The following is a 12,611-nucleotide window of genomic DNA, read 5'->3' as shown; positions in this document are numbered from 1 at the left end:
ATAATTCAAAAATCAGAACGATCTTGTGTGTACCCATTGAGAGTGTGTACCCATTAAAGTGGCATTGGACCTACCCCTAACATTAACTTCAGCTGTAGTCTTCTGGTCTCCAACAATGCAGCTGTATTCCCCAACATCCATGGGAAGAACGTTTTTAATGTGTAATTCGGCAACTAATCCCTCCTGCTTGATCTTGTATCTAGTCCCATTGCAGAGCTCCTCGTCCCCTTTTAACCATGTTACCGGTACTCCAGCTTTGGACAGCTCACAATGCAGAGCAACAACACCTCCCTCAGGGGCCTCTTGGTTCTTCAGGTTTTGTTTGAACGTTACTGGTGTAGCTGAAGAGTAGCACAGTAACATGTTAGCTCGTAGTGAGCTCAAGCGACAACAAAAGCTCAATTTTCTGTAAAACTTTCATCCATACCGAACACTCGGATCGTGGCTTTGGTCTTCTGTTCCCCACAAATGCAACTGTAGACTCCACTGTCTTCAGGCATGGCCTTTATGATGATCAGCTCCCTTGTAACATCATGTTCTCGGATTTGATATTTATACCCTGACCTAAGAAGCTCTTCCCCCTTCCTCCATTCAACAGGACATCCAGCTTTTGAGAGCTCACAGTGCAACGCAAGTTTATTTTCTTCTTCAACTTCCTGATTTTTCAACTTTACTTTAAATGTGATAGGTGGAACTGGAAATGTTAACAAAAAGGTAGAGGTATGCCTGATTATTTTACAACAAAGTCATGCAGGCCCTCAAAGCACAGCAAAGCTGAAAAATACAGCACAAGAAGCAATACAATGCAATAGCAGCAAGCCAAGAAAGACCAAAGTGTGCCAAGCTGCCGCTGCAAAAAGCCTGCATGCCTTACCCTTCACGGTTAGCTCAGCAGTTGACTCAGAATCCTTGGTTTTACATGAATAGTTCCCAGCATCACTTGCTTCAACATTACGTATGACCAGTTTGGTCAATGTGCCCTCTTGCTTCATTTCATATTTGTCATCAGGCTTGAGAATAACTCTTCCTTTTCTCCAGTCAACTTGAGCACCAGGTTTAGAGAGCTCACAGCTAAATACAGCTTGTCCACCTTCTTTTGTTACTTCGTTTTGAAGTTCTCGTTTAAAAGTGACAGGCAGAGCTATGAAAACCATACAAAATGTATTCAAGTTGGAGAATGATCCGAAAGAGGAAAGTTACTACGAAATTGCAAAATGAATGAAAGATCAAGATCAGATCTTGCAGTATTATAGCGTACCCCTGACTTTGACCTCTGCTATCGTTTTTTCCTTTCCGGTAGTGCAGCTATAGAAGCCGACATCTTCAGAATTGACGTTTTTGATGAGAAGTTCAGCAATTCGTCCTTCAGTCCTTATCTGGTACTTTTCTCCAACCCGCAGCACCTCTTCACCCCTCCACCATTTTACCGTAGCTCCCGGTTTGGAAAGCTCACAACGGAAAGCAACTGTGTTGCCTTCCACCACTTCTTGATTTCTCAAGTTTTGTTTGAAAGTGATCGGGAGAGCTAAGAAATCACAAAAATATTTGGGTCACCTAAGCAGAATATTTGACCTAAGAGTCAGCATTTATTTAATAAATTGCTTAGGTTTTGTACCATTGATTTGAACTGTAGCTTTGGATGTCTGATCAGGGCATATGCAAACGTAGACTCCACTATCTTCAGGTATGGCTTTTCTGATAACAAGCTCCATTTTAGTTGCTATCTGTCTAAACTGGTACTTTTCTCCATGCTTTAGGACTTCCTCTCCCTTCAACCACTTCACATCAGCACTGGCCTTAGAGAGTTCACAGCGCAATGTGATGTTGTTCCCTTCTTCACCTTCTTGATTCTTAAGTTCTTGTTTGAAAGTGATGGGGAGAGCTACACAGAGCAGTAGAACAATGAAGATGTTGCATGATCGGCTAAGCTTTTTAATTGTTTTAGAATTTCTAACAACAAACTGGGTAATGCTTAAATAAAGGAACCTGCATATGAAAACGTCTTGGATCATACCATTAACTTTGATGGTGGCTTCAGTCTTGTGATCTCCACATACGCAGCGATAAACTCCACTGTCTTCTGGTTGTGCCTTCCTTATTAACAACTCTACTGTTGCTTCTTTCTGTCTCAATTGATATTTTTCTCCAGTCTTGAGCAGCTCTTCTCCTTTCCACCACTCTACTCGAACTCCAGCCTTAGAAAGTTCACAGTGCAGAGCGACACTGTTCCCCTCCTGAGTTTCTTGGTTCTTCAAAGTTGTTTTAAAGGTAGCAGGGAGTCCTTTAGAAAGCCAAGAATTGAGTAAGCCTGTATTCATGAAGGTTATAGACTAGCCAAAAGGGTGAATGTTGTGTCTTTCCATTCACAGCAAAGAGCTACAAAAAATGCACCAGTGAATACTTTTTGTGCTTGAGAGCAATCACGATTAATAATTACATCAGGTAAAGTCATTAAAGGAATGTCATCTATTGAGGTTCATTTTATTGATGTATTATGTACACCAACACACCACAGATCTTTATAACTAGCCCATGCTGTAATGAATGGATCAAGATATAAAGGCTACCTTTCTACTGTAGTTTTAACCAACTAATAACAAATAAAGGGATTTCAGATAGCAAGTCTCTTCTGATGTCAAATAATGAGTGTAATTTGAAGATATTAATTTAAACATCATGTAATGACAATCCAACAGTGATTTAAATCACTGTTGAGAGATTAATTAAACCTGTGAACGTGGCTGATGTAATGTCATGACAGAGTGCTATTGTAGCTGTGGAAGAAATGGACATTTTTAATGAAATGGAAGAACTTGATCACTCAACGCTAGACAAAAATCAAATGGTGATGAAAATGAAATGCATATGAAATCCATAAAGTCCAAAAATTCAGCAACACTTTGTTTATCTTTATAACGGATTGGACCTTACCTTGAACCAGCAATTCGGCTGTCGATTGTGAATCTTTGGTTTTGCAGGTGTAATTTCCCGCATCACCCTCAACAAGATTATTTATCAGCAGTTTGGTTAATCGCCCCTCAAGCGTCATCTGATATTTGGCTCCGCTTTTCAACATCACTCTACCTTTTCTCCACTCGACTGGAGCACCAGGCGTTGAAAGTTCACAGGTAAATACTGCACTCTCACCCTCTGTAGATATCTGATTCTGAAGCTCTCGTTTGAAAGTAATTGGAAGGCCTGAGAAAACATTGGCAGGTCTTTTAATATGAACAATTGAACTCACAGGCAGTAATCATTTGATATAAACACTACCATACAATTCTGCTGAATATTTTTGCAAAAAGTATGATACTTATTTAAGTATTCTTTGATAAGTAGAAAGTTCAAAAGAACAGCATTTATTTGAGAGATCTTTTGTAACATTACAAATGCCTATATTTTTTTAAAATGTTTTTGACATTACGTTTGACTTTCACTTCAGCTGTGGTCTTTTGGCTTCCAGTCACACAGCTGTATATCCCAGCATCATCATGGAAAACATTAGTTATTTCTAACTCTGCAGTCTTTCCATCCAGCCTCATCTGGTACCGTGGCCCTGGAAGGAGTGGTTTATCTCCTCTCCACCATTCCAGAGGTACTCCAGCTTTGGAAAGCTCACAGTGAAGGGTTATAGATTCTCCTTCCAGAGCTTCTTGGTTCTTAAGGTTTTGCTTAAAAGTAGCAGGAGCACCTGTGAAACCACCATAGGAATTTAATAATAACATACATTTTATAATAATGAAAACAAATCAATGCAAAAAAAACCTTACCAACAATTTTGACTGTAGCTTTGGTCTTTTGGTCTCCACAGACACATCTGTATACTCCACTGTCTTCAGGCATGGCCTCACAGATGATCAGCTCAACTGATGTGTCTCGTTCTCTCATCTTATACTTCTCTCCAGGCTGGAGCAGTTCCTCTCCATTCCACCATTCTACTGCGACACCGGTTTTGGAAAGCTCACAGTGCAATGTTATCATCTTCCCTTCCTCGGCTACCAGGTTTTTCAGCTTCTCTTTAAAAGTAACATGTTGAGCTACAGAACAAAAATAAGCAAATAAGAACATCCTTATTTTTTTGGCAAATGAACAGGTGAACAGAAGACTGAATACGCTCTCTTTATATGTGTATACACACACACACACACACATAGTGCTTAACAAATTTATTCGTCCACCTGTCATAAAGAGAGAAAACAAATACTTTAAATACAAAAACTTTAAACCTAAAAATAGTATTGTCATTAATTAGGCAAATAACAAACTGAAACAACTAAACAGTCTTTATATACACATACTAACCAAAAGACGTTTATTTTGTATGGCCTCCTTTGGCCTTGATAACAGTCTGTATTCTTGCTGGCATTGTTTATATGTACTTTTCCACAGTCTCTGTTGTTATTGACTTCCAAATAGTTTCTAGTTGTTCCCAAAGACTTGCTTTTGATTAAACTTTTGTGCGATCTATCTTTGAATACATTAAATCCCAACAATAATTATATTTTAGCATTACTGTACTACTGGACTGACTGGGCAAGCACAAAAAGTTCTTACTCCTTATTCCTTATTGTTAACCCTTACTAGTGAATTGAACTAACTTACCACTAACTGTGATGTTGGCGGATGTCTCAGCACTTTGGCTCGTACAGCTATAGACTCCGCTATCATCTTGCGTCAAATTAAAAATCTTCAGCTCTAACATACAGCCTCTCTGCCTGATTTTGTACTTCTCCCCAGACCTAAGAAGGTTGCTTCCTTTTCTCCACTGGACAGGGGTGTCTGGTTTGGATATCTCGCAGTGTAAGATTATACTGTTTCCCTCTTCAGCCATTTGATTTCTTAACTTCTGTTTGAACGTGATAGGTTGAGCTAAGGAAATACAAAAGGATATATAAGCTCCATTTTCAGCATTCAGACTACTGGAAAAGCAAATTCGATACACATCTTGTCTTACTTCGTATTTTGACAATGGCTTTGGTTCTTTGATCCTCACACACACAGACATAAGTTCCACTGTCCTCAGGAACTGGACTTTTGATTACCAGCTCTAGTATGGTTACTATGTGCCTCATCTGATACTTCTCCCCAGGCAAGAGAGTTTGTTCACCTTTCAACCATTCCACTGGGATTCCAGCTTTAGAAAGCTCACAGCGTAATGTCACATTTTTACCTTCATCTGTCTCTTGGTTCTTGAGCTCTTTAATAAATGATATAGGAACCGCTGGAATGGAGGAAATGGAATAAGTGAAGCTGAAAGATCAAAGATTAATACTATGAATTCATTTTTATAGCAATCAACATCAATACCATTGACTGTAAGAGTAGCCATAGTTCTTTGGTCTCTGCAAATGCATGTGTAATTCCCTGAATCTTCTGGCTTCAGATTGTGTATTGTAAGAGAAATGCAAGATTTCCTCTGCCTCATGTGGTACTTCTCACTAAATTTTAGTGTTTCGGGTCCTTTGCGCCACACAAACTGGACCCCGGGTATAGAGTATTCGCACATCAGCGTTACACTTTCTCCCTCTTTGACCTCTTGGTTCTGAAGCGCTTTTGTAAACTCAGCAGGAATAACTAATGTGAAACAAACATAAAGATTTCAAATTTCAAAATTTTTTAAAAAACTTGAAACTAAAACTTTATGTGGTAAATTGCAGAAAATAGATTTTTTCAAATACCTTTAACAGTCACGGTGGCTTTAGTGCTGACAGATCCTGCATCACACTCGTACACACCTGCATCACTGTCTTTCACATCTCGGATGGCCAGCCTGGCCTCATTTCCTGATCGACACACTAAGTACTTTGAGGAATTCCAGATTAAACAGCCATCTTTGTACCATACAATATGACATGGCTTTGAGGTCTTGCATAACAGCACCAAACTTCCTCCTTCAATTGCTTCTGTGTCCTCCAATGCTTTAGTTATCGTGGGGCGTCTCTCTGTAATTCAAATAAGTTGTATTACAAAGATTTTTCAATTGTATGCTGTATACACTATGATGTGTATTGCATTTTGTTTCACATTTTTTATTTTATAATAGTCAATACAAAGACAAAAAAAAGTTTGTAACCGTAAGCCTCTTTAAAAAAGCTTTTCTGATTTAAAATTCCTCTTTTGAGGTTTTTGAATCTTAAAAAAGTTGTCAGAAATTATACATAATTTCTATTTTTAATACCAAAGCAGTAAAAGGAATGGACAGTTTCACCTCAAAGTATCTTTTGTAAAGGTATCTTATGAGAATTTTTAATAGTTATCCACTATATTTACCACAGGAATCTTGTCAAGTGTCAGGATTTATGACAGTTACCTCTAACTAATAGTGATGCGTATGATCTTTTGTCCCCAGCCTGGAAGGAGATGGTGCCGGTGTCTTTACGTGCAAGCTGTTTGAAGGTAAGAGTGTGGTATCCACCAGGTATCATCTTGATCTCGTTAAGATCATTAGTGTACAGCAAGGTCTCATCCAGGTACCATTTGACATCAGTGTAGTCACTTGGGCAGATCCGACACTTAAAGGTGATGGTATCTCCTTCTAGACACTCTTTATCTTCTAGTTCATCCACAATGACCACTTTTTGACCTGAGAGCCAGATTCATATGAAAAATATGACAGATGCATAAAAACTGAACGTCTTAAAATTCATAGTGTCCAAATATTACCATTCCTGTAACGTAATATCTAGTAATCTGATTTACAACCTTATTATTACAGTATATTATATTTTTTATGACATTTAATATTTTAGTCAATAAAGACAAATCTAATTTGTCTACCTTGAATTGTAAGTAAAGCCCTGCTCTGCATTGTCCCAACATCACATGTGTAGCCAGCACTGTCACTTTTCTCCAGATTGAAGATGGTCAGAGTGAGGACAACATCTTTCTTCATCATCATGTACTTCTGTCCCGAGCTGAGCACCATTAGGCCTTTTAACCAGGTCACGGTAGCAGCAGACCTCCTGGTTTCACACTCCATGGTCACCATACCCTTTTCCTCTGCACGCATATCCTTCAGTTCCTTTGCAAATGTATGCTGCAAGTCTGAATTCACAACGAGAAATGAGTAACAAAGTTAAAGGCATTCAGCAGAAAGAACTAAGCTTTTGCACTGGGAAAAATTTAAAACAAGTGTATAAAATGAGTACTTACCTCTGACATCTAATCTCGCCCTTGTAGCAATCCCATCAGCCTCACAGCAGTACTCTCCTGAGTCCATTATAGCTGCATTATGGATGATGAGCTTCACCAGATAATTATTTTGGGTAATTTCATATTTTGGGCTGACTCTAATTAGCCGCCCATTTTTCAGCCATTTAACTGTTGCATCAGGTTTCGTGATCTCACAGCTGAGCTCTGGATCTTCACCAGGTGTTGCTTTAACATTTAGCATATCCCTAAAAACTCTCACAGGCTTCTCTGAGAACAAAAGAGACAGAAAATGAGTAATACCTGTAAAATGTGTGATATTTAAATAATAAGGGGTCTCACCTTTCACAAACAGCATAGTCCTGCAGCTGAGCTCTTTCATGGTAAAGACCACTTCGCCGGCATCAGATATCGCAACTTCCTGAATGCTCATTGTGTATTTGCACCCTTTGTTAGCGACTATGATCCGTCCTTTGCTCACAATCAGTTGGCCATTCAAAATCCACGATGCTTCATCAATGATTTCGTGGGACAGGACACAATCAAACCTGCAGCTTTCCCCTTCCAGCACAGTTGTAGTCCGTATGCGTTTGACAATGGTAATGCACAGGTCTGAAAAAAGTCCCTCACAATAAATAAAATGTATTTTTGTTAAATTAATTAGATCTCATTTTAATTAGATTCAAATCTAATTAAAAACCTACCACGAACTATGACTTTCGCTTTGGTTTGGCTGCAGCCAATATCACAGCTGTACTCCCCTCCGTCGTCCTTTCTCAGCGTGCGAATTATAAGAGTCAATGACCTTCCCACATGGAGAATCTCATACTTCTCATTGGCGGTCAGAATTTCACCATCTTTCCTCCAGACAGGTGTCACTGATGGCTTGGAAACGTCACACTGCAAAACGATTTCACCACGTTCCTCACCTGCTACATCCTCCAGTGATCTGAGAAACACCGCTGGCTTCTCTAAGAGACATATGGAGCAAAAGTCATATAGCAACAAAACTCCATCCGATAACTGATAAATGGCTCATATCAGAAATCTATACTACTTTGTTAAAAAAAAGAGTTAACACCATTAAAGGAAACAGTTTGCATATTAAAGTGAATTTAGGCATCAATAAGAAAGTTTAATTAAATTCCTATAGATTTGTGCTATAGATCACACAGATCTGCTAAAGTTACATGTAAATGGAAAGAAATATTGCTCTGAAAGATTAAAAACTTTTTCCTTTATTTATTGATATCCTTCTAAGAAAGCGCTGGATGTAAAAAATTAAATTCCAACATCTGTTGTTAATTCTTATATATGTGTCTCTGCTTTAAATGTAGAGTAGTTGGAAAGCAGCTTTTACTAGCCGCATGGTAACTGAAACTCACCTCTGACCCTGAGGAACGTAGACTCGCTGATATCAAATGTTTTGAATGTTACACGGCTCTCTTGAGGAGCTAGTCGTTTTAGAATCAGACTGTAGACTTTTCCAGCATTCTGGATTTTGTTGATGTAGTTGGTGTATAGGACTCGGTCATTAAGCAGCCACTGGACACTGGGTGACTCGTGATTCAGTTCACAGCTAAACACTGCAGTTCCATCCTCCTCGACCTCTACTTGCTCTAAGTGTTTTATGATCTTCAACCTTTTCACTGCAGAAAAAGAAAAATTATTTGTAATGTACTGTATGCATCATATCATGTGCTCTAAAAATGCAATTTCAAGACAATTCCTAGTACACTGATAGATAAAAGCAGGTACCCTCCACAGTGACACTTCCTCTTGTCTCTGAGCCACCAGCCAGACAGCGATACTCTCCTGAATCTGCTGCTTTCACACCCACGATGGTCATCTCAACCCGGTTCTTTTCCCGCTTCATTGTGTACTTATTGGAAGCAAACAGGGGAGTTCTCCCCTTGAACCAGCGCACCATTCTGGGGGATGGACAGAACTCACAGCTGAGAATAACTGACCCATTCTCCTTCACCTTCACATCCGAAATGGGCTGTTTGACAATCAAAGGGCGCTCTATTAGGAAAAGTATAAGCAAGAACACATTTAAGGCACATGACTCACAATCCATATAAAACAAATGCTTTGCCCCATGTTCTGATATTAAAATTCTGGCTAATAATATACGCCAATAATTATTTTTAATTATGTTATGGCTGATTAACAATAAATGGTTAATATTAAAATGAAATACTAGTTTAAAAAACACACACATACTAAACAAAAAATGAATAATGTAAAATGCTACAATTGAATTTATGCATTACAATATTATCTTGTACAGTATGAAAAAAGGACATTCATTTTGAAGTCTGCTAAAATTTAATTATTAAAGAGGGTTATTATTAACTAAATCTAAAACTGTTAAGTGAAATAAAATAAACTTTAATTTAAATAAAATAAAATATATATTTTTAAATCCTTAAGCTTATTTCAGCTAGTTGCCAAAGCAACATTTCTTACAGTTCATACTGATACACTAAAATAACTTAAACTGAAATAAAATGAATGAAAACTATATAGAAAAATAAAAATGACACAACAAAATTGCTAAAAACTAAAATTAAAATGAAAACAAATATAAAAATAAAAACTAATTAAAAAATATTAATAAAAACTGTTATAATATCTCAATGATACTAAAATAACCCTGATTATTAGTGGTTTTAAAGCTTAAAGTTGAATTGAGCGTTACATGACTGCAAGGTAATCTAAATGCCAAAACAGTGGAAATGGCCATGCACAATTAAATAACTAATATGCTGATAGCAATAAAAGCCTGTAATATTGGCAACTAATATGACACCAATTTGTTGTGTATCCTTACTCTGAATATGTGAGAAGATAATTACCTGTAACTGTGAGTTGAGCTTCTGACTTGCTCTTCCCCGAGGTGAACTGCACAGTGCCACCCATACTACTGTCAGTTTGAGTGAAAATAAGTCTGTTCGAGGTTCCTTGCCTCTCAATCCTGATTTCTGGACAGGGACATAGTATATGCCCATTCAGGGTCCATTTCGGTGCCCTCTCTAACTTAATACTTGTTTCCACTTTAAAACGAGCCTCTTTAGGCTCCATGACCTCCACAGAACTGAGTCCTTTCAAAATGCTGATGGCCTGCTCTGTAAGGATGGATTCAATATTCACTGCATAAAAGTCTTAGCATTTCAAAAAGACAGACTAACAGACTAAATGAATTTAAAGTAAACTAAGAATAAGTCTGTTAAATCAATGCTTACATTGAAACTGGGTAGTAAATTGTACTTAAAATCTTTAAATTGAACTTCTCACCCTCTACAAACAGTTGGCAGGAAGTCCTGTCATCGACAGCATCACAGATAAAAGTGTCTTCATCTGAGGATCCCACATCATCTATAATAAGCTGTCGGTACACTCCTTCGCTGATTGTTTGGTACTTCCTATTTGGCACAATTTCATGATTTCTTCTGTACCATTTAACCGCAGCACTGGCACGAGAGACCTGGCACTCCAGCAAGGCACGATGTTTGTACATGGCAATCTTCACTCTCAGGGGCTTCACAATATTAACTGGAAGCTCTGCAATGATCATCAGTGTTAAATTTGAACAAAATAAAAAAAAATAAAAAAAGGATAAAATGTGATTTGCTATTTTTTTTTACCTTTGACTCGTAGTGTTGCTGTTGAAGAGACCCTCTCAGCAGTGAATCTGACCTCACCAGCATCTTCTGGTTTGACTGACTTGTAGGTTAGGGAGTGTATTTTTCCTGTGTTTATGAGATTTGATTGAATTTGAAAGAGCTGAAGAAAATTAGAATCTAAAACAAAACGTGATAATTTTCTGTGAAAATGGTCATCCTCAAAAAGTTTCATATTTTGACTTTTTAAACAATATAACACCAATGACCAATTTAAATGAACTACATGGAAATAAATTATGATAATTTAAAGGTAAATTAAAACCGTGAAATGAAAATCAACATGCATAGTTTTAAACGGCTTCTTTTGACTTTTTTACTCTTTTTAACAATTTTTCCACTGCTTTTTGTATTTTAAAAATACAAAGTTTGGAACATTTGAAAAAAAAAAACACTAAATACTGTACTAAGAAATCTAGGGACAAAACAAATAAATAAATATACTAGATGTAGGAGATACAGGGTTTTTAAGCACTTGACAAACTCAAATATATATTTTTTTATGTGCAATCGTGAAACTAAACTTTAATAAACTTTAGGGTAGATTATAGTATGATGCTTTTCATATGAAGTTCTGAGTCTTCAGTCTTTTTTCATGACTGAAAATAAGTTAGGTGCCATGATTGTCATCATATTTTGCAAACAACCTTTTAATGAGCCTCCAGTCAATGTGTTACTCAACCTCTCACACATACCCTCACATCTTATTTTAACATTGTCCCCAGCTCTCAACCGGCTGTCGTCCTTGTACCACTTCCCATCCACATCTTCCCAGTTGACCTCACAGATAAATGTCACACTCTTCCTCTCGGTCACACTGACATTCTGAAGAGCCTTCACAATCTTTATATCCCTGGCTGAGAGAAAGTAGACATGACAGTAAAGAACTGCTATCACAGGCAACGCTAATAACTTGACAAAGACTGCAAATGAACCAAAATTAGGTTCTGATACATACATCCTTACCCATTATCTCACAAAGAAATGACTTGATATACCGCATTAAATAGAGGTTGCATATTGATGGTATAGTACCTGTAACTGTCAGCATAGCAGAGCTTTCAATCCCTTCAGCCTTGAAGCTGATGACACCCATGTCAGCAACCGTGACGCGTGTGAGTGCGAGTGTGTGTTTTTTGCCCTGCGTGGCAATTCGACACACAGGCCTGGATTTAAATGGGACTCCATCCCTGCTCCATTGACCCTGGATGTAGGCATGACTGAGGACCACCTCAAATGTACAGGCTTCTTTCTCAGAAAGCGTCACATCTTCTAGCCCTTTTATCAATTGAATTCTATTCACTTCAGACAAAAAATAGAACAATTATCATTGTTTCTTTTTTGTAACAAAAACTGCCTTATACGAAGCCCCCAGAGTGACATTTTAGACCCTTCTCCATTTGAGGGGAAACTGTCGCGTGCTCAAGTTTCTGGCCTTTACTTGCGTTATTGCGTGTACGATATTGTCATGTGACACGTACTAGGGCCAAATTTTTCTACTGAATCGTGCGCACGCTAATGTCACTTCAGGGATTTCATATATTCTTAACGGTAGCAATAGGGTAAAATAAAATATGATATGATAAAATTCAGAATGCTTAGTTAATAAATAAGCCTTACATGCCATGTTTAGGAACTTGTCTTCTCACAAGCCTTTAGGAACGGCCAGCAACTTCAACATTAGGCCTACTGCTCCAAGCTGAATTCTAAAAAAGTGTAATCGTATACTCATCGACATTGTAAAATAACAATTTTAAATAATTATGCTTATTAATA

The 12,611-nt window shown here is 37.8% G+C and overlaps 1 protein-coding gene across 1 annotated transcript in view; it reads right to left on the bottom strand.

Annotated features, from left to right (window-relative positions):
- Positions 1-11,931, bottom strand: part of obscna (obscurin, cytoskeletal calmodulin and titin-interacting RhoGEF a) — a gene marked incomplete at its 5' end in the record, with an annotated part of 41,602 nt that extends 29,671 nt beyond the window's left edge. The window contains 25 exons of the mRNA XM_079383577.1: positions 75-341; positions 428-694; positions 875-1,141; positions 1,259-1,525; positions 1,616-1,882; positions 2,015-2,281; positions 2,932-3,198; positions 3,425-3,691; positions 3,771-4,037; positions 4,603-4,869; positions 4,955-5,221; positions 5,308-5,574; positions 5,679-5,942; positions 6,311-6,583; positions 6,778-7,044; positions 7,153-7,419; positions 7,492-7,761; positions 7,854-8,120; positions 8,535-8,798; positions 8,908-9,174; positions 10,011-10,280; positions 10,450-10,716; positions 10,800-10,904; positions 11,531-11,692; positions 11,871-11,931. Of these exons, the coding sequence (XP_079239703.1) occupies positions 75-341; positions 428-694; positions 875-1,141; positions 1,259-1,525; positions 1,616-1,882; positions 2,015-2,281; positions 2,932-3,198; positions 3,425-3,691; positions 3,771-4,037; positions 4,603-4,869; positions 4,955-5,221; positions 5,308-5,574; positions 5,679-5,942; positions 6,311-6,583; positions 6,778-7,044; positions 7,153-7,419; positions 7,492-7,761; positions 7,854-8,120; positions 8,535-8,798; positions 8,908-9,174; positions 10,011-10,280; positions 10,450-10,716; positions 10,800-10,904; positions 11,531-11,692; positions 11,871-11,931 (6,208 nt within the window). The remainder of the gene's footprint in view (positions 1-74; positions 342-427; positions 695-874; positions 1,142-1,258; positions 1,526-1,615; positions 1,883-2,014; positions 2,282-2,931; positions 3,199-3,424; positions 3,692-3,770; positions 4,038-4,602; positions 4,870-4,954; positions 5,222-5,307; positions 5,575-5,678; positions 5,943-6,310; positions 6,584-6,777; positions 7,045-7,152; positions 7,420-7,491; positions 7,762-7,853; positions 8,121-8,534; positions 8,799-8,907; positions 9,175-10,010; positions 10,281-10,449; positions 10,717-10,799; positions 10,905-11,530; positions 11,693-11,870) is intronic.
- Between the last annotated feature and the right edge of the window lie 680 nt (positions 11,932-12,611).

The sequence above is a fragment of the Barbus barbus genome, assembly GCF_936440315.1.
Source record: "Barbus barbus genome assembly, chromosome: 28".
NCBI lineage: Eukaryota > Metazoa > Chordata > Actinopteri > Cypriniformes > Cyprinidae > Barbus > Barbus barbus.
The sequence above is the reverse complement of the archived record's forward strand: the minus strand, read 5'-3'. Positions and strand labels throughout refer to the sequence as shown.